The sequence below is a fragment of the Taurulus bubalis genome (genome assembly GCF_910589615.1).
Source record: "Taurulus bubalis genome assembly, chromosome: 6".
Taxonomy (NCBI): domain Eukaryota; kingdom Metazoa; phylum Chordata; class Actinopteri; order Perciformes; family Cottidae; genus Taurulus; species Taurulus bubalis.
The window spans coordinates 18129776-18147918 of record NC_136594.1 but is presented as its reverse complement, the minus strand read 5'-3'; the positions used below and the strand labels follow the sequence as shown (position 1 = coordinate 18147918).

At 41.2% G+C, this 18143-nt stretch overlaps 2 protein-coding genes across 2 annotated transcripts; both read right to left on the bottom strand.

Annotated features, from left to right (window-relative positions):
- Positions 1-2821: 2821 nt before the first annotated feature.
- Positions 2822-5848, bottom strand: sirt7 (sirtuin 7; the record flags this gene model as incomplete). The annotated part of the gene is made up of 10 exons (XM_079219407.1): positions 2822-3029; positions 3374-3480; positions 3592-3672; positions 3893-4129; positions 4411-4509; positions 4604-4676; positions 4778-4848; positions 4925-5029; positions 5461-5598; positions 5744-5848. 10 exons carry the CDS (start codon positions 5846-5848, stop codon positions 2822-2824), a joined length of 1224 nt encoding a protein of 407 aa, XP_079075533.1.
- A 223-nt stretch (positions 5849-6071) lies between these two features.
- cp110 (centriolar coiled-coil protein 110) lies at positions 6072-16107 on the bottom strand (the record flags this gene model as incomplete). Its single annotated transcript, XM_079219189.1, has 12 exons — positions 6072-7299; positions 7712-7794; positions 8250-8366; positions 8515-8616; positions 8709-8825; positions 9231-9332; positions 11827-11954; positions 12265-12468; positions 13066-13215; positions 13762-14035; positions 15303-15428; positions 15976-16107. 12 exons carry the CDS (start codon positions 16105-16107, stop codon positions 7149-7151), a joined length of 1686 nt encoding a protein of 561 aa, XP_079075315.1. The 3' UTR covers positions 6072-7148.
- Between the last annotated feature and the right edge of the window lie 2036 nt (positions 16108-18143).

Genomic DNA, 18143 nt, shown 5'->3' with positions numbered 1-18143 from the left:
TACTATATAACGTTACTCCACGTCTCTGATACATACAGCTACAACGTTCAGGGGCCATTGGGAAGTTCACGAAGACTCCCGAACGGATCCAGACCAGTGGTCCTTGAGTTTCTATTTGTTCCCCCCTGTAATTGTTTTATGTTAGAAGTTCATTCGTAGTATTTGGCTTTCCGAGCCCTCGCAGCCGAAATCACACAGCATGGAGCAGAACTGTCAGACTGACAGGGCTAGTCCAATACTTGCCGTATGGAGGGGGGATACGAGCGGCCCCCTCCCAACTTGGACTGATCCTCGTTTTTGTTAAAATCTTAATTGGCGCAATAATTTTCATCGTAAATGAAAAGTATGTCGAAAAGTAATCTTAATACGTTTTTCGAAGAAAATTTAGTCGATTTGTATGCGTGGAAAAGTATGCCGAAATAAGAGTTAATATAGTTTAAATTACAGTTTAAAAAATAGTTTAGAAAACGTTTAAATATAAAAAAAATCAAGAAGTTTAGAGTATAGTATGTAAAACATTTTATAGTATACACACAAAAAACTATTGTATATCAGAATCACCTTTAATGGAATTTGACTCCGGTTTCACTTTGTACTTCGCTCTTTGTACTTATACACACTATACAGTAAACAAGATACATATAAAAAAAGACATTAAAGTGTCCAGGGTGTGAGGGGTCTGCAGTGATCTTTCCAGCCCGCTTCCTGACTCTGGAGGTGTACAACTCCAGGATGGAGGGCAGGCTGGAACCAATAGTTCTCTCTGCAGATCCGACTATCCGCTGTCGTCTGTCTCTGTTTGGTGGCCGATCCAAACCACACAGTGATGGAAGAACAGAGAACAGACTGGATGATGGCGGAGTAAAACAAGATCAGCAGCTCCTGAGGCAGGTTGTGGATGAAATTAGAAGTTACACAGCCTGAGGAGAGAAGCTGCTCTGAAGTCTGTTTGTACAGCAGCTGACATGACACTTCTGAATCTCTTGCTAGAAGGCAGCAGGGTGGAACAGGCTGTGACTCGTCAGCAATATCACTGATGTTCTGGGCTTTCTTCACCAGGATGGAGAGGTGGGATGACCATGTCAGGTTCTTTGTGATGCTGATTCGCAGGAACGTTAAACTGTTATCTTGCTCCACCTCATCTTTAACAAAAAAATTGTAAAATCAACAATCAAGAACTTGATTATACTGACTTTGAGCAGTAGTTTGTACTCTGAGCAGCACTCTGCAAAAGTGATTTCCTCTCTACATGAAGTCGTATTGTTTTTAGTAATCCAGCCGATAACAATATCTGCTGGATTACTAAATCTGCAAACTTCGCATGAATGTAAAAACCACGGGTCTTCCATTTTCAGTGATATCATTTTACAAGTCACCCAGTCTGTATTATTAATTTTAATTGAATGTCTGGCAAACCCAGTACACTAGCACAACAACAATAAATCAAATGGCTGATTAAAAAGTAAGAGGTAGAGTTAGAGTGTTTTCAAGTCAAATCTGTGTACTACAATAGTATTACTGATATTAAGTCACTAAGCAAAGGCCAGTACAACAAACTGCATATGATCTAGACACAATATGAGAAAACTTAGTCTCACAAGTATATCATCTTTTTTTTTCTACAAAAACAATGACATCAAGAAGTCCTCACATCCAGTTTAACCACTGGTTTGCGTAGTGAGCTGAACACAAGCTCATGGTTGCTATACTGGCCTTAAATAACTTCTGAAACTACACAGTGCAGGATGAGATTATTTATAACACTGGATCTCCCTGAGACTGATTAATAAACACATTTATGGTTGTTTCCAATCATAGCAACAGTAACTTAACATGACACAAACCCAAACTAATGATAATTTGAGTAAAAAAAAATATATAAAAGAATCAGCTTTCCTTCTCATATTTTTGTAGACAAATATATGACAGAAGCAGAGTCTCAGCATCGTCTGCATAAAAGTTAACATAAAAATTTAAACAAATTCAACAACTTCAGTAAACCAAGATTCAATAATAGCTGTACTACTTAACCGGCAAACCTGAGAATGGACGACAGCAGATATGAAGGGTGACTGAGTTCAGGAAATAATTTACGTAAATCAAAATACCTTTAAAATAAACAATAAAAAAAAAAAAGGTACATTCAACAATGAAAGTTATAAACTTCTGAAGACTACACAAATATATTTTACTATAAGTAACAATAATGTAAAAAAAAAAAAAAAGGTTTGACATCTCTTGAAATCTCTTCTCAGTAAAAGCTGTCGCAGCACCAAAATAAAATGTTTTTGAGTAAACAAAACCACCAAGTCACTTGTGTTCCACTGAAAGATAGATCTCTCACTGAGCATATACAGTAACGTTCACTATAGACACCAGTATTTGAATGTCCATTTACATCTAGCTCAAACAATTATAATGCTGCAGAAGTGGTTTCAAAACCTTCTTTCAACTTTTGAGGAAAACGCATTGCCATTTTTTGAGCCTACAGGGTGTGAGAATAGTTTTATGTTTTAGCACTCTGGCTCTGGACTGGGATAATACCTAGCGCTAATAACACAGCATAACCAAGCCACTTTAGCTCTAGCTGTTACGAAACACTATGTTGTGTAAAATATGTTCATGGTGCAAAGTGCCATTTCCAAATGGCAAAAAAAAATTAAACTTATGTTTTCACACAGTCACATATGCACTGCATGTGACTAAAGGATTCCAATGCACAGAACAGCACTCAAAAGTCCATCTTGTCCTCATTATGAGACTGAAATTTCGGGATTCGACATACTTGATCACATCAAATGCGTCTGTAAAGTTCCCATCACTACGCAGCTTTTTTCTTCTTCTTCCTTCCTTTGTGATAGCCTCGTCCAAACCAGCCACCCTGCACAGCTGAGGCTTCTTCTGCCTGCCCTCCAGATCCAGGTAAGCAGACCTCCTGCCCACCAAGGGACGCTATGACCTCACGAGTGTGGCTGTTGCCCTCTTCTTGCAGCAGAGATGTGGATAGACTGAAGATGGGGTCCTCCGCCCTGATGATGAGACCGAATACAGGAAACTGAGCTTTGAGTCAAAGTGTTGGACTAATCTTTATATTTTCTGTTTGAGTGTATAATGGGGATATTCCAAACTCCAAGTCTTGTGTAAAGCATGAATGGTACATTTGAAATTAGTGCCTGACCCTTTTTCCTTTTACTAGTATCTCTGAAAGAAGCCTTGCCGGTTTGTATCCTTTGCTAAGAGAACAGCCTATTTGAATGCTTTTGGTATAACTTTATAATTAATTAATAATAGACTACATATGTAATACTACTACTAATAATACAGTAATTGTGTGTATACTGGGTGTAGTTACATCATTCCAAAAAGTCCTTACCGGTCATACACAGGAATCTGAACATTCAGCTCCTCCATAAGTAGGCTCATGACATCATCACACTTGCCATGTATTTTTAGTACAGCCAGATTATCTTTTGGCGTCCACTGGAACAAAAGTGCAGCCACAGAATCAGCAACTAAGCAGCCAGCACTTAATTAGCATCTTATTCAAATTCACTTGCATCTTATTCACCTAAAATGTCAAACTAAGTGTACCTGGAGGTTGACAATGTAGAGTTTGGGCCTTTTGCTGGTTGGTCTGTTCATGCCCCATAGACAGGCGTATTTCTTCAACACCTGGACGAGCGAGAAACAGCACACGAGAGTGAAGATGCTATAAGCTAATAAGCCATCAAATACAAAACATATCAAATATAACAATTTACACAATTAATGTATCTAAATTACATTCTTATTAACCTGATGAAAACAAGACTCTGACAATGCATTCCAACAAACTTTTTTCAGATTACCGAATGCAAATGCATACAGACACACTGTGGTTTCTAAAACCTACTTTAAGACTGGAGCCTAAGCAGAGGATAACATCCGCCATTTCTGCCGCTTCTGCAGCTCCCTTCCAGTTGAGCGGTTGCTCCAGGGTCCCACGTTCACCGAAGTGCACGATGGTGTCCTTGAGGTCACCATTACAGTGGCTGCACTTGCGGCCAGTCCCGTGGCGATGCAGTGACGTCCGCTCCGTTACGTCAAATAAACGGACATACTCCCTGACCGGGGAACAGTACGTACACACCTGGTGATGGGAGAGAGAAAAAACAGCATGTCAGGGTAACTTGCTGTATTTGGAGAACAGTTTTCCAGGACGGTGTAAAATCCAGACTCTCAGGAATGTAGTGTCATTGCCAATTTCCAAGTAACAGCATTATGTTTATATGTGTAGGGATATCCTGATGATATCTGGACCTTCTAGGAGGTGGGGTTCTTAAATTTCAGAGAGCGAAACAAGCCGATTACAACAGCTGTGTGCGAGTATGTGACTGTAAAAGATTAAGGCTCTGGATGTGTGTGTCTCACCTCGATAAACATGTTTCCATGAAGCTCAGACAGGGCATGTCTGGGTAGACCGCTACGTAAGTGAAGTCCATCACAGTTTTGAGAAACAACATGGTTTACCTTTAAAGACACACACACAAAAGTACAGTAAACCAGCATGTGTGAATACCAAAGGAACACCTACCAGAACAAGTCATTTATCTAGGGCTCATACCAGCTTTTCCTTATGAAGCATTCTAATGCACATGTGCGTGAGGGTCGGCTCAGCTTTACTCAGGTCAGATGAACTGTTTGTAAAGAGAAACAAATAATAATAGCAGTTGGAGTTTAATCCACTTCAACAAAAAATGCAGCCTAAAGCCAACAGTGCCGCGACTACATATCTCACCTGATGGCCCGGCCCTTCTGCAGCTGTGTCCACACCCCATTGGGGCCCCTGTAGTCTGGGATAGAAGCTGCCTGAAAGGAAAGACATCATCAGTCCTGTGAACGTTTTAAAAGGAAACTAAAGCTGCAGAGTTAGAGTTAGGCGTACCGTACTGATACCGGCTCCGGTGTATACCACCAGGTGTTTTGCTTGTTCGACTGCCACAGCCAGCTGCTTGACTTTGCTCTGCAGCTCATCCGCTTCATCATACACCTGCAGATAATACAGGAACACCAGATGTTTTCAGGTTAAAACTGCACACATCTGTTGGTTTTTCCGATCCTGATTTGTGACCGTTCTCAAACACACATACCAACAAAAAAATAAATCTGTCCCACACCCTTATACACCCCAAACCTGAAATGTATAGGGCCTTGAATTATGGGTCCTGCATTATCATGTTAACATAGATTTCTACAAACTAAGTAGCCTTAATAGAGATGGTTTGGGCAGGTCACTGGGGGCCATAGTGGTTTCTTTAGCAAACAGTTAAGGAGAATCCACTGAAATAACCCTGTCTTTAATCATTTGACCAAGAAGTGGCGTCTTGGTTCTTTCACCATCGGGTTGTAAACTATTACAGGTGTCATGTCACCGAGCCAGTTAGCTAAACACCTCACAGCCATTGGGCGTGACTGCCTCACCTCTTCCTGCTTTCTCTTGAGCACATTTCTGCGGACTTGTCTCTTGCAGAGCTCCTCCACGGTTTCTCTGTGCAGCAGCAACACAGCGGCCTCCTCCTCCGACCGCTCGGCCTCCGGCTTCTTCAGGACTCGTCCAACCTTCAGTCAACGGGACAGACACACAGGTCAGACTCAGGCGGAGTTCACTGTATGAACAGTAACAGTAAAGAGCTGCTACTTCAGCCGGCTGGCTCGGTACAGCCAGCTGGAAACAGGCTCCACATGTGTTGTCGCCTCGTCTTACCAGTCTTAAGAGCTTCCTCTCGCTTTCTCGTTCAAGTATTTTGACCTTTTCCAACGCTTTCCTCTCCGTCCGTGAAGGAACCATGGTGTCTGCCGCCTCTTCCATCCTGTCTGAAGTCAGCTGAGAGATAGCTAACGTTATCTATTCAAAACACTGCACATTGCGCCGGAGACCAACGACAGACCTGGTGATAGTCCGTGTAAAGCGGACAACATACGGGCGGCAGCGCCCCCTGCTGCTCGGAGTCTGTAACGGTTTAAAGTTTTGGCTTTCACAAACTTCAGAGCAACTTCCAAGTTTTAAGAAACATTTATTACCAACAACATACAAATAAATAACATACAAAACAGGTCCAAAGTCTCTAAAAATAAAAAAATGCAAAGTTTGACATGTCTACATGTGATCCCAAGACGCTAGGAAATGTTGTAAGGCAGCAGACTCTCTGTAACACAAGATCTGAAGCTGTAGATTACCATTTATGTAAAAGTGAGCACACTGTACCACAACTAAAAGGTGTACATTTCCTATTAACAGTTAACTTGTGCCAATACAACTGGAAATGGTCTTCTTTTTTTGGTGGCATTGAAGAAGGCACGTCAATTTGAGGCAACTAATTCAATGTTGAAGTCCACCCTCAAAGTAGAAATTAAACATTAGACAAATGGAAAAACACTCACAGCTGAACAAATAACCTGATTAACAGACACTTTTCACAGGACCCATTTTGAGGTGTAATTAATCATTTTAATCATCGCTGCATTCAGTAGTCTTGATATTGAGCCTGCTGGCTCATGACCATGGCTTGCTTCATGCTAACTTCTCAACTTGTCACCATTTGAAACAAAGCATTGTCAATTGTAAAGCCCTGATCGCAGGCTGCATGTCTACAAGTTGTGTACAGTTAGCCAAAGAGCAATTCTTACTTAATACATTAATATCCAAATAGTATGGAGGCACCATTAGTGTTATTCATCGCATCTTTTCCTGCGTTGACTCTTCTTCATAATGTGTGCTGTGAGTCGTAAACACAGCGTCTTTCAGGTACACTGCATAGAGCCTTTCAGGTCAACCAACTGTCCCACTAACGTCTGAACATTAGTAAACTGAAAGCAGACTTGACCTGTTACTGACAGAGCAGCTAGTGATATTTAATCCCAATCTGAGTATCCATTCAATGTGAAACCACTCCGTTGTGGCAGTGGCGCTGCCATCACTTTATTACACCCTGGTTGTAGAGTGTAAAAAATGTCACAGCACACCAGACAAGAAATACAAAGATATATTCGTCAGCAACTGGTGTCGCTTGGTGTCAAATTTGGAATCTCTCAAATGATTAGTTTTATAATATTTAGGTATTCGCAAGAGACCTTATTAGGAGTTCTCACTGGGGCCAATTAGGAAAGGGTCATCGGGGTCTGGAGGAATAGGTGCTCTTGGGGACCCTCTGAGGATTTGCTCTGAATTGTCCTCGTTTGGTTTCAGGCGGCTGCTCCACAGTATTGTGGCCAGTCCTTGTCACAACTCCCGTGTGCCTTTCAGCTGCCTTTTTCTGGATCCTGCAGAGAAGAGAACTGTAGCCACTGACGAAAATACTGCTTATTAAAAAAGTGCAAGATTTGCAATTCATTAAAAGATTTGAGCTGAATAGTGCTTTTGTAAGGCGGCTGCAACTCCACTGGAAACCCCTGAAACACGTTTGATCAAATAATTAAACAAATCTAGTAATAAATCAATTCGAAATTTCAATTTTTAATATTTTCATAGGTTGGGATCATACTGTAAAGAGATCTGGAGCTCGCTTTAGTACAAACTTTAAACTAAAGTTACAAGATGTTTCAAGATTCAGGGTAAAGGTGCTGGTTTGAGCTCCAAATACCTTCATCCTGTATTGTTATTGTAGAAGAAGTAACTGTGTCCACATGTGACCTTATGAATGCACGCACACATAAAAATACTTAAAAAACTCACATAATTCCTCTCTTTCTCTCCAGTGATTTTTGTGTTGCAGTTGACAAAGAACTCTTTCTTCTGAGATGGCCTGTGTGCCCACTCTAAACAAGTACATACACACAAGAAAAAGCACACACTGGATTAGTCTCTGCTCTAGCCACAAGGCTTATTATAATTCTCACAACTCTCAAAAGAAAGGAAGTGTACATTTAAACAGAAAATAAATCAACATTTCAGTCCTCTCTGCCTACTTTAACAAATGAGATCAACACCATAAGTACTGCACTGGAAAAAATAAAGCAACAATGCCATTAACAGACTCATCATGAAGGTGTGTACAGTACTAAACCATAATGATATTCTGAATTTGAATAATTACACCTGGATCAGAGCAGCTATAATTAAATACTGATCTGTGTTGCGTTTGGCTCCTCCAACTCACACACACACACACACACACACACACACACACACACACACACACACACACACACACACACACACACACACACACACACACACACACACACACACACACACACACACACACACACACCTGTCGTCTGAGCTCTCTCTCCTTGGCCAGCTCTCTGTCCCAGCTGATCAGCTGCATCCTCTCTCCGGCTGACAGGCTGAAGAAGATGTCATGGACCTCATAACGTGCAGCGCGCAGCTGGATGGGAAAACAATTCCAGGCTTGACTGAATGAGTGTAATTATAGTATCTGTGGTGGTAAGTGCAAATGGAGGGAATAATTGCTCATTTGGCAGTGAAGCAGAGAAAGGTTAACAGATGTTTACAACACATGTTTGCTTTAATACCTGCAGAGAGACTCTCTCCTGTAATAAAATATCTTGTCTGCTAGAAAACTCTCCTCTGCCAGGGCTCTGCCGCTGAAGGGCCAGCAGGAACTGATTTGTGTCCTAGATGCCCAAAACACACAAAGTTTATATTTGTATACAAACTGTTTTCGTTCATTCTATGAGACAGACATGACACTGCTGTCTCTACTCACCCTGATGGTGCGCACCAGCTGTACCACTCTCTCAGTCTTCAGCAGCCTGCGAGCCAGAAAACCTTTCACAGCTGCTAACAGCAGGGGGCGGTAGAGCTCTGAGAGTGAGCTGGAGGGCTGAGGAAGAGCAAAGAAGAGTGATGAGAGGGGTGAATAATGAGGACCAGAGGGGAACTGAGAGGAGAATGCTAATTCCATCAATGACAACCAATTAATTTCCCACGCAGATTCTCAAGGTCTTTTGGTTGGCATCTGTTTAGCCCATCAATGAAAGTGGATCATTGTAATTGGAAATAATAAGTGAAATAATAATGTTTCACTTGTTGATTCAAAAGATGTTGCATTCAAGGGACATGATTGTTGAACAACCTAAGTCAAATGCCCATATGAGAGGGCAATAACAGAGGAGAGGGGTTACTGATAAGGATTAAGACATCGAGGGGGAAGTATTTGTTTCACCTGAGTGTGTCAGCTGACTGGTGATGAATAAAACAAAAAAATCAACAAATGTGATATTGATACCTGAGAGAGGGTAGAAGAGGTCAACGTGTCCCCAAAATGTGAGCTTGACACGGAGCAAGGAAAGGACACACTCTGGAGGTGGCGGTAATGCACTGCCAATGCCTGAGAGAGAGAGAGAGAGAGAGAGAGAGAGAGAGAGAGAGAGAGAGAAAGAAAGAGAGAAAGAGAGAGAGAGAGAGAGAGAGAGAGAGATGAGTGGAGGGAAGGAACAGGGGGATATGTGTGTGTGTGTGTGTTTAGGCACGCATGCGTGCATTTGGGAGAAAGGCCAGGTTGGAAAATATTGAATTGGAAAGGACAGCAGATGAGGCAGGAGGAAGAAATTAATTGGGGGTAGAGAGAAAGAGACAGAAGGGGAGAGATGGGGCACAGAGGCAGGAGGGATGAGATGAGGAGGAGGAGAGGGATGACGGGGATGATGAGACAGGAGAGATGGAGGAAATTAATACAGCCAGAGAGTAAAAACGACGTTAGAGGAGGTAGGAGACAAAACAAAGAGGGGGATGTGAGGAGACGGAAAAAAGAGAAGGGGAAGGGACCATTAGCGGTGGCACTCAACGGGACGATCTGGCACTTAACCACAGACGCTCATGAATTAAACAAATTATCCTTCCCCTTTCTGTGTCAATTCCCTCGGTCCCCTTTTCCCTCTACCAGAGAGTCCAGCCAGCACGCTCTCATCACATCACAAATGATGGAAGGACAGAGGGGAGTCGAAAAGAAGTATTTTTTATTAGAGTTATGTTAATTATATTGTTGTTAAGGATACATGAATTAAAGAGAGACTGTGATTAATAGGGCAAGGACACTGGCCAAGAACAAATACAGACGCAAGCTGCAGAAACAAGAACTGGCTGCCAGAGAACAGCAGGCGTCCTTGAAGACACACACACACACACACACACACACACACACACACACACACACACACACACACACACACACACACACACACACACACACACACACACACACACACACACACACACACCTCTTAGGGATGTAATGAAACATTTATGGAAGAATCCCTGTGTTATTTTTGAAGGTCTCTTGTAATGAGCAGATTTCTGTAGTCTGCCCACGACCCCGGTCTCCAGAAGCACGCTCTAACAGGTAGGGCGACAACGGGTGTGTGTGTGTGTCTCTGTGTGCCCACATATGGAGCAGTGCCAGAGTCTTTCAAGGGTCTGCTTCTAGTTTCTAAAGAGCATTTAGGGTCAATGTTATATCACAGCTTAGTGATTCGGTTAGCCAGTTCTCAATTTAAAAAAAGGAAACACTTTTTTTTCTTTTTTAATTTCTTATAGGTGACTTTGGGTGCAGTCAAACACCTTGGGAGAGTGAATTATGGTTGCCTTTACAGGCATGGCGTGGTGCTAGATCTGTACAGCAATAGGTGATGCAATTTAATGCAAGAAGCGGGCCAATGGGATGGAGGAAGTATCAATACGACCATGTTTGAAATAAATGAGTTAGAAATAAATGTCTGGTAGGTAGAAACATGTCATTTCAGGTTTTCTGTTTTGTGGTTTCTTCATTGCCCTTTTGACGCTCAAGGAAGGGGAAACATTAGCATGACCTTTCAAGAAAACAACTTTAAAGGGAACAGAGCTGGCAATATTCTATATTTTTCTTACTGAGAACAAGTCCCATGGGGCTGCCCTGCAGTTTAGGGATTAAGATGACGATCATGAACCGCAACGTCTTCAATTCAACTTCATCTGGGGCCCTTTGTTGCATCTCTCTCTCATTTCCCATCATCTCTCTTCACACAACATTCACAGCTGTACAGTTTGTTATAAAATAACTTCCCAAACGTTACACAAACAGAAGTACATAGGGTATTTGTTGGACTATTTTCAGTGTTTCTGCAGTGTTCATAAAATGAAATGTAAGACCGTTGAGGTCTTTCTAATACCAAATAGAATGCAATGACCTTATTCATGGTCATACTGGTCAAAGAATGTCACCAGCAAGGACAATTCGGCCAACAATTACTTATTACCGGTAAGTACACACATTCGACATCTACCGTGCATCACATTTTTGCAGTACTCCCAAGTTGTATATAACAATAACTCTACTATAATTAATCAGTTTGCCTCCTGTATGCACAATCCACTGTTGCACAAGTCCCATTTATAGCCTACATGCTGCAGCCACATACAGACAAATATATACAACTCATGTTACTGTCTACTGCAAACAAGAAAATATATTCAGGACCTTAATTTAAGACTTCGACACCTGCGGACTTGGTGCTCTAATAAGTATTTTTGACAGCAAGATGGTGTATGTGGGATTGTTTGAGAGTGATAAGACTGGAGGAATAGCCCAGACCTAAATCAGCTATATGAAGCAACAGAACAGGCAAAATGTGTGAGTAGGTCTTTTCATGGTATTTCATTACAATGTGTTCTTTAAAATAAAAAAATAAAACATTTATAAAAGAATGTTTGAGCTCCCCCATAATTTAAATGTTTTTGTAAGATACCGACTTAAAATATACCATTAACAAAGCTTTCTTGTCGCCTATTCAGTGACATGTTTGATGTCAAACAGTCACGTGTCATATTCTAATGTACTTCTGTCTCACCTGCAGTAGCTCTTCTTGTTGTCTCCTGTGCTCGTCTTGCAGGGCTCTGACCTGAGCAGCGTGGGCCTGTTTCAATTCTTCCTGCTTGTCTCCTTGACTGCCATGGCCTCCGTTCCACGGCACAGCAGCTGACGGGAATACAGTATGTGTAATATGTGGTCACATAATGTGTAAATAAAGCCAAAAGAAAAATCTGGACAAATACAGCAAAATGTCCAAGGGGCAAAGGTTATGGTGGGTTCTGATATGATTTACATTATATTCATTTATTTATATATCTATTTTTCCAATATAAAATAACTATATAGTGCACACCTAACCTACAACAAAGAATATACAAATGGACTTTTAGCTCCTAATATACCATCAGTTGTGATTCACAATAACAACACTGTTTTGTAGATGCATTCTCTCTTTATATTATTATCCTGGTCTTACCTCGAGGAGTGCTGGAGCTGGGTCTGACCACAGAGCCGGCTCCTCTGCTGACATCTGCACTCCTGTCCCGTGTCTCCTCCATCATGTGCATGAGCAGCCTCCGTTTGACCTTGGATGCCCCGCCCTGACCCTCACCCCCACTTTCTGGTGTCAGACGTTTCTCCTGAACAAGATGACCTTTTGGGCCCATGTCCGATCCTAACCCTTCGAGGAGCCACAGACCAGACGGTGCGTTCACGTCATACGACTGGTTGAGAGATGGCGATTGGGTAGAGTCGTGACCTTCTCCAGCTGTCCCAGTCCTACTTTCCACCGGACGGTTACTGGTATTCGAAAGCACCGAGACATTACGTGAAGCCGTGGTTGAGGATGGAACATTTCTGAATACATCAGGAATTCGCAGCCGCTGTGTTACAGAAAGGATGCATTTAGCTGTAGGCTTTCTACTGCCAACATGCTGTCCATAACTCTTTGTAAGTCCTTCTCCACATGTCCCCTGCTCCTTTCCTCTCTCTGTAGCTAAGGTTTTGACTAGTCTGAGCTCGCTTACGTTAACTGCCTCGGTTTCTTTTACCTGCACTATGAGAGGAACATCGTCTGTGTCCCATCTGCTCAGTTCAGGTCCTGTATCTTCCTGCATTTTGTTGAAATTGTCTGATGATAGTCTTCTCTTCCACTCTTCGTACCTTTTGTCTTGTTCTGCATCGTTGCTATCATCATCATCATCATCCATCACTTTGTCCGCGCAATAGTCACAATCACTTTGACAAAAGTGCTCGATGCCTTTAAAGCTTAACTTACTTTGAGTGTCGCTCTCAGTTTGGTCGTGATTCTCCAAGTTTTCTGTCAGTGTGGACTCCAGGTCCGAGATCAGTACTTTTAGACTGGACAGATTGGACTCGAGCACAGCTATGTGCTGTGAATTTGTGGCTGAACCGCTCGTTACGTCACCTTCAACCAAAAGATTCACAGTGGGAGGAACTGCTGTGGGACTGTTGTTACGTCCCAGGTTAACTTCTTCAGCCTTGTGGTCTTCAATCAAACCAGCCTCGACAAAATCTTTATTCAAGGTCTCGGCTCCATCGGGAGATTCTCCATCTTGGATACTGCCTTTGCTCTTGCGGTGCACAGGACTCCGACAGAAATTAGGGGCTGGGACACTGTGATATTTCCCAAAACCATTATAAAAAGCTGCTGAACAGGTGGTCAAGTAAAAGGCTTCCTGAACAGGCGAGGTCTCTGTCGATGTGGGCTGTTGGAGGAGGACGGTGCTGATTTGTAAAGGCTCTGGTATGACCTCTTGTGAAATGTTCAGCTTATTATTTTTGAAGATTGTTTCCTCCTCAACAGTAATGATCTCCTTAGTATGCCCATTTTCTGGTAAATGTGTGCTTTCAGATTTAAAGTTGGACTTTTCCCCGAAAAACTCACTCTCAATCATCTTCTCATTTTCCCAAGATTTCTTTGGTGACGTTTCCACAGCCGGGATAAAAGTACCTCTACTCTCTTTAGTTTTCTTCCCCTCTGTTGTCATGTTCCTTTTGTCAGGGAACTCATCATTCTCCTTATCAGAGAGGCTGTGCTCCTCCGCCCTCGTCTGTTCTTGGGTCCTCTCCTGAATTCTAGTGTTTTTGGCTTGGTTCCGAAGCGTCCGCTGGCGCCGCCGATACTCCTGAGATTTCTTTAGCAAGGCCTGGAGGCTCAGACGATAAGGCTCCTCAGATAAATTTTCTTTGTCTACATGGTCGTCCACTGGCTCTGAGGAGTCGTGCTGAATATGCAACTCTGGTGTTGGACTGTGATGAGTGCTTAATGTCTGTGATAACTCTAGATTGTCTGTAAGGCCACTGTTTTCTGATGATGAGAACCCTAACCCAATTAGATTGTCTGTAAGGTCACTGTTTTCTGATGATGAGACTGAGCCATCAATTATGTCCACATTGTGATCTTTGTCAACTTCAAGTATTGTGCTGAAGGGAAGGTTATCTCCTCCCTCTGTGCTGTCCAGATGACTGCTTTCAGAAGGATCTACTGGTGAAAGGTAACATATGACTGAATCCTCCCGGAGCAAGGTGCAACAAATGTCTTGTACAGCTATTAAGTTATGACAAAAGGATGACTCCAGTCCACTCCTTTCCAATTCCTCTCCATCTATGGGTGGGTAGTTAATAATATCTGGCATCTTGGCGATTGTGTTTGAAGTGTTGTGAAGCAAAAAGCGATCCATTTTGTTATTATTATTATTATTATAAGCTTCCTCTAACGAGCCAAAGCCATTGCTCTCTCTCTCTGCATCAATCCTTTCAGAGACACTGGTGGTGTTCTTAACATTCTCGTAGGTCACATAACCAGAGGATACCGACTGGTGGATTGGCAGTGATCCCTGCTGACTGTGATGTTGGTCAATAAGGCATCCTTCCTTGTAACTTTGCTGAGGTGTCACATTTGAGGCAAAAAAGGCACTACATGTAGTTGATGTCAATGGAGGAAGAGAAACATCCTCCTTTTCTTGCCTTCTGGGTGGTGGTGAGAGCAAATGACTATTTGTTGTTCCTATGAATGAATTGCTCTGTGACACTGCTCCACCAATGGTGTTATGGGAATATGAAGATGTTGTGTTAATCTCAGACTCGTGAAGCAACTCTTCTAGTGTTGGCGTCTTCCTTAGCTGCAATTCATAAGAGGAAACAATTAGGCCTAGTCACAATAGCAACTTATTGTACATGACTTTTATATTTTTGCTGACCATGATATTGCCTAACGTGCTATGCATGTTTGTTTTAAGATTGTAGCCAACATTTTAGCCTAACATGATGACATGAGTTTTCCCTAATATCATGAGATCAGAGAAAATGTCTTTTCTAATTTGAATAAAACAAAGAAGGCATAACAAAATATGACATGAAAGAAAATAATGTCCAATGATGACTATTTATTCAAAGAAATAGTGTATGTTTGAATATAACTAAGCATTCTAAGTTGAGCAAAACACAAAAACATGAACATGAGGATAGCAGAAAAGTAAGGGCTTAAATTACCGTAACACTGTGTAGGATAGTTTGGATGTAGGCCATTCGTGAATCATCCTTTAACTTGTTCTGGACAGCAGCTCTCTGCGCTGCATCTCTGTGCCGCTGCATCTCCTCTCTCTGCTTCCCTGAGAGCTGTTATCATCGGAAAGCAGACATGAAGTGTTATGCACGTTGAATAACGGGGCTGATACTGATGATTATTTTTGATTATACTGTTCTTTATTTTTTTTAGATGAACCAATTACTTGTTTGGTCTAAATGTCTAGAAATAGTGAAAACTGTCAATCACAAAGTCCCATAGCCCCCCTTTAAGATGATAGCTTGTTTTGTCCAACCATTACTCAAAAATCCAAATAATGTCATAATAACTTTATAATTTATATGCTGAAAAAACTTGTGACATTTTGCTTGATAACTTCTATGAATAATGAATACTTAAAAAAAGAGGGAGAATAAGAACTTATATTAATAACTACTTATCAGTTCTTTAATATTTTAATATGTGTTCTAATCCACAGAGTAAGTTACTAGTAGTCTTATCTCACATACAAAACAAAGACTACGTGATACTGTTCAGGCTATAATAGTGTATTTAGTGCGTCTCTGCGTCTTGTTATCTCATATTAGAACCCACAATCATATTAATTTGAACATAGATATCGTAAACCTAAGGCCGTACCAGGGGAGGAAGGATGACTCGTCCATAGAAGCGGATCAGAGAAGATGCAGGTGGAGGTGCGCTGTGTTCCTCCTCCTCACTGTTCCTCAGATGGGAGAGTCGATGCTGCACAAACGTGTCGTAGTCCTCCATCAAGTTGCATCAGGATGCGGCAGGTAGTCGAGAGTTGAAGGACTAACAAACCTTAATATACTCACGGTATCCTGATTGATTGCTTTTTGCTAACGTTAGCTGTTGAGCTGTAACTAACCCTCAACAAGCTAGCTAGCTAACGGTGTAGCTGTCGTTGGTATGGTTACAAGACGAAACACAGTAGAGTAATATCTAAGTCCAGTTAAAGATAAGAGAAGTGAAAGTAGAGAGTTACTTGTGATAAAATGGCAAAACTAAATAAAGTCTCACGAGCTACCAAACAAAAACGATCCCCAGCAGGATGGCCGTGTGTTTACATGTTTGCCGCCTCTTGGAGCAACGGACGGGTGACAGTTGGAAATCACCGAAGCGCTCTGAAAACCCGGAGTGGATTCCCAGCAAGGATCTGGATTTATCAAATTAAACAGCGAACATACCAATTAAAACACAACACACGACTTCAACTCACAAACACTCGAATCACATAAACCGAATAAATAAAATATCCTTCTATGTGTCAACGATATTCCTGCGAAGCTTGTTTTAAAGACGATTAAATCAGCTCCGCGCTCCATGTTTTCACATGATCCAGACCTGTTGAGGACGAAGGATCCAGTGATAACTTGATACTGCCCCCTATAGGCGTGAATGGCTAAACACACACGTGCAGATACAGTCATTCATTGGTGTTTGTTTAAAATCAGACCAAGTTATGGTTTATGGTGTCTGTCTCTGAATTGTGACACGCATTTAGAAAGATGAATATGTATAGTGTATAGTTTATATCTCAAATACATAGATTACATACAAAGTTTTGTTATATCGGTCCTTTTTTAATACAAGAGGACAATTTTGAAGTCTTGATCAGTGTGAAAAGCTGTAAAAAGGCTGTCAGTGGTAGATTATTAATTATATTCATTCTTTACATTTACATTTATAGGAATGATGATCGAATGTGACCGTTTCAAATCTGAAAGACCTGTTATAAGACTTGTAAGAGGCAAGGTACAGAAGTGTATCCATCCATTGTATCCTGATTTAGTGAACAAGATACATGTACAACATCTACAACACAGTATATTTGCATTGCTCCGATTTCTTTCATAAAAAACTGAAAGAAAAACCACAATATGAATAAAAATCTACTAAAAAACTATATATGTAAAAAAAAAACCTGTTACATTCCATTTACAAAATACACACAAAAACTGTTCCATTTCAAAACATGTTTATTGGTCATATACAAAATAAAGTAAGCTGTTTATCAACAAACATACAGTATATACATCAATAAATTAAAAGATGCATCAGACCGATGATGAAACAGTTAATTTCATGATTACCAATAACTTGTCATCACAAATTGCCAAAAAAAAAAAAAAGTACAATAATTTAGTTAAAGATAAATACTTACAAAGACTGTCACATTTAACGTATTTTCCCATATAAAGTACTATCATAGAATAATTTATTACACCCCATACAGAAATATTACAAAACACAGAATTTCCCATTACAAGGGCTCACTACTTTTCTATAGCTTTAAACTGATACTTTCAGAACACAAAAATATACCCATGAGAAAGCTGGCAAAACGCTCACCAGTGACACATGTTGTTTGATGGGGAACAAAAATGTGACATAGAGTAAAATTAGAGAGGGAGAGTGTTACAACAAGAAGATAAAAATAAGTGAATATGATAATGTGATACCTAAACTCTTAAGAAGTGTATGTGAGAGGCGGTGCAACTGATAAGGGCTGGGACAGCAGAGGAACCAAAGAGAGAGCAGCAGAAGGGGGTTCAATACAAACATTATTGATGAAAACACCAAACAAACGATCAAAGGAATCTCTGGTTCATTTACTCTCATCGATCGGCATCAGAGGTGGGTGAAAGGGCTTTTAGAGTCCAGTGGCGTGATTCACTAGACAGGAAAACAACCGAATGACGACATACCGATCGGCCAAGCAGAAAGATAAGAAGTTAATGATTTGAATCTTCTGGAAGAATTGGATGTTTTTGAAGGAGAGCTCG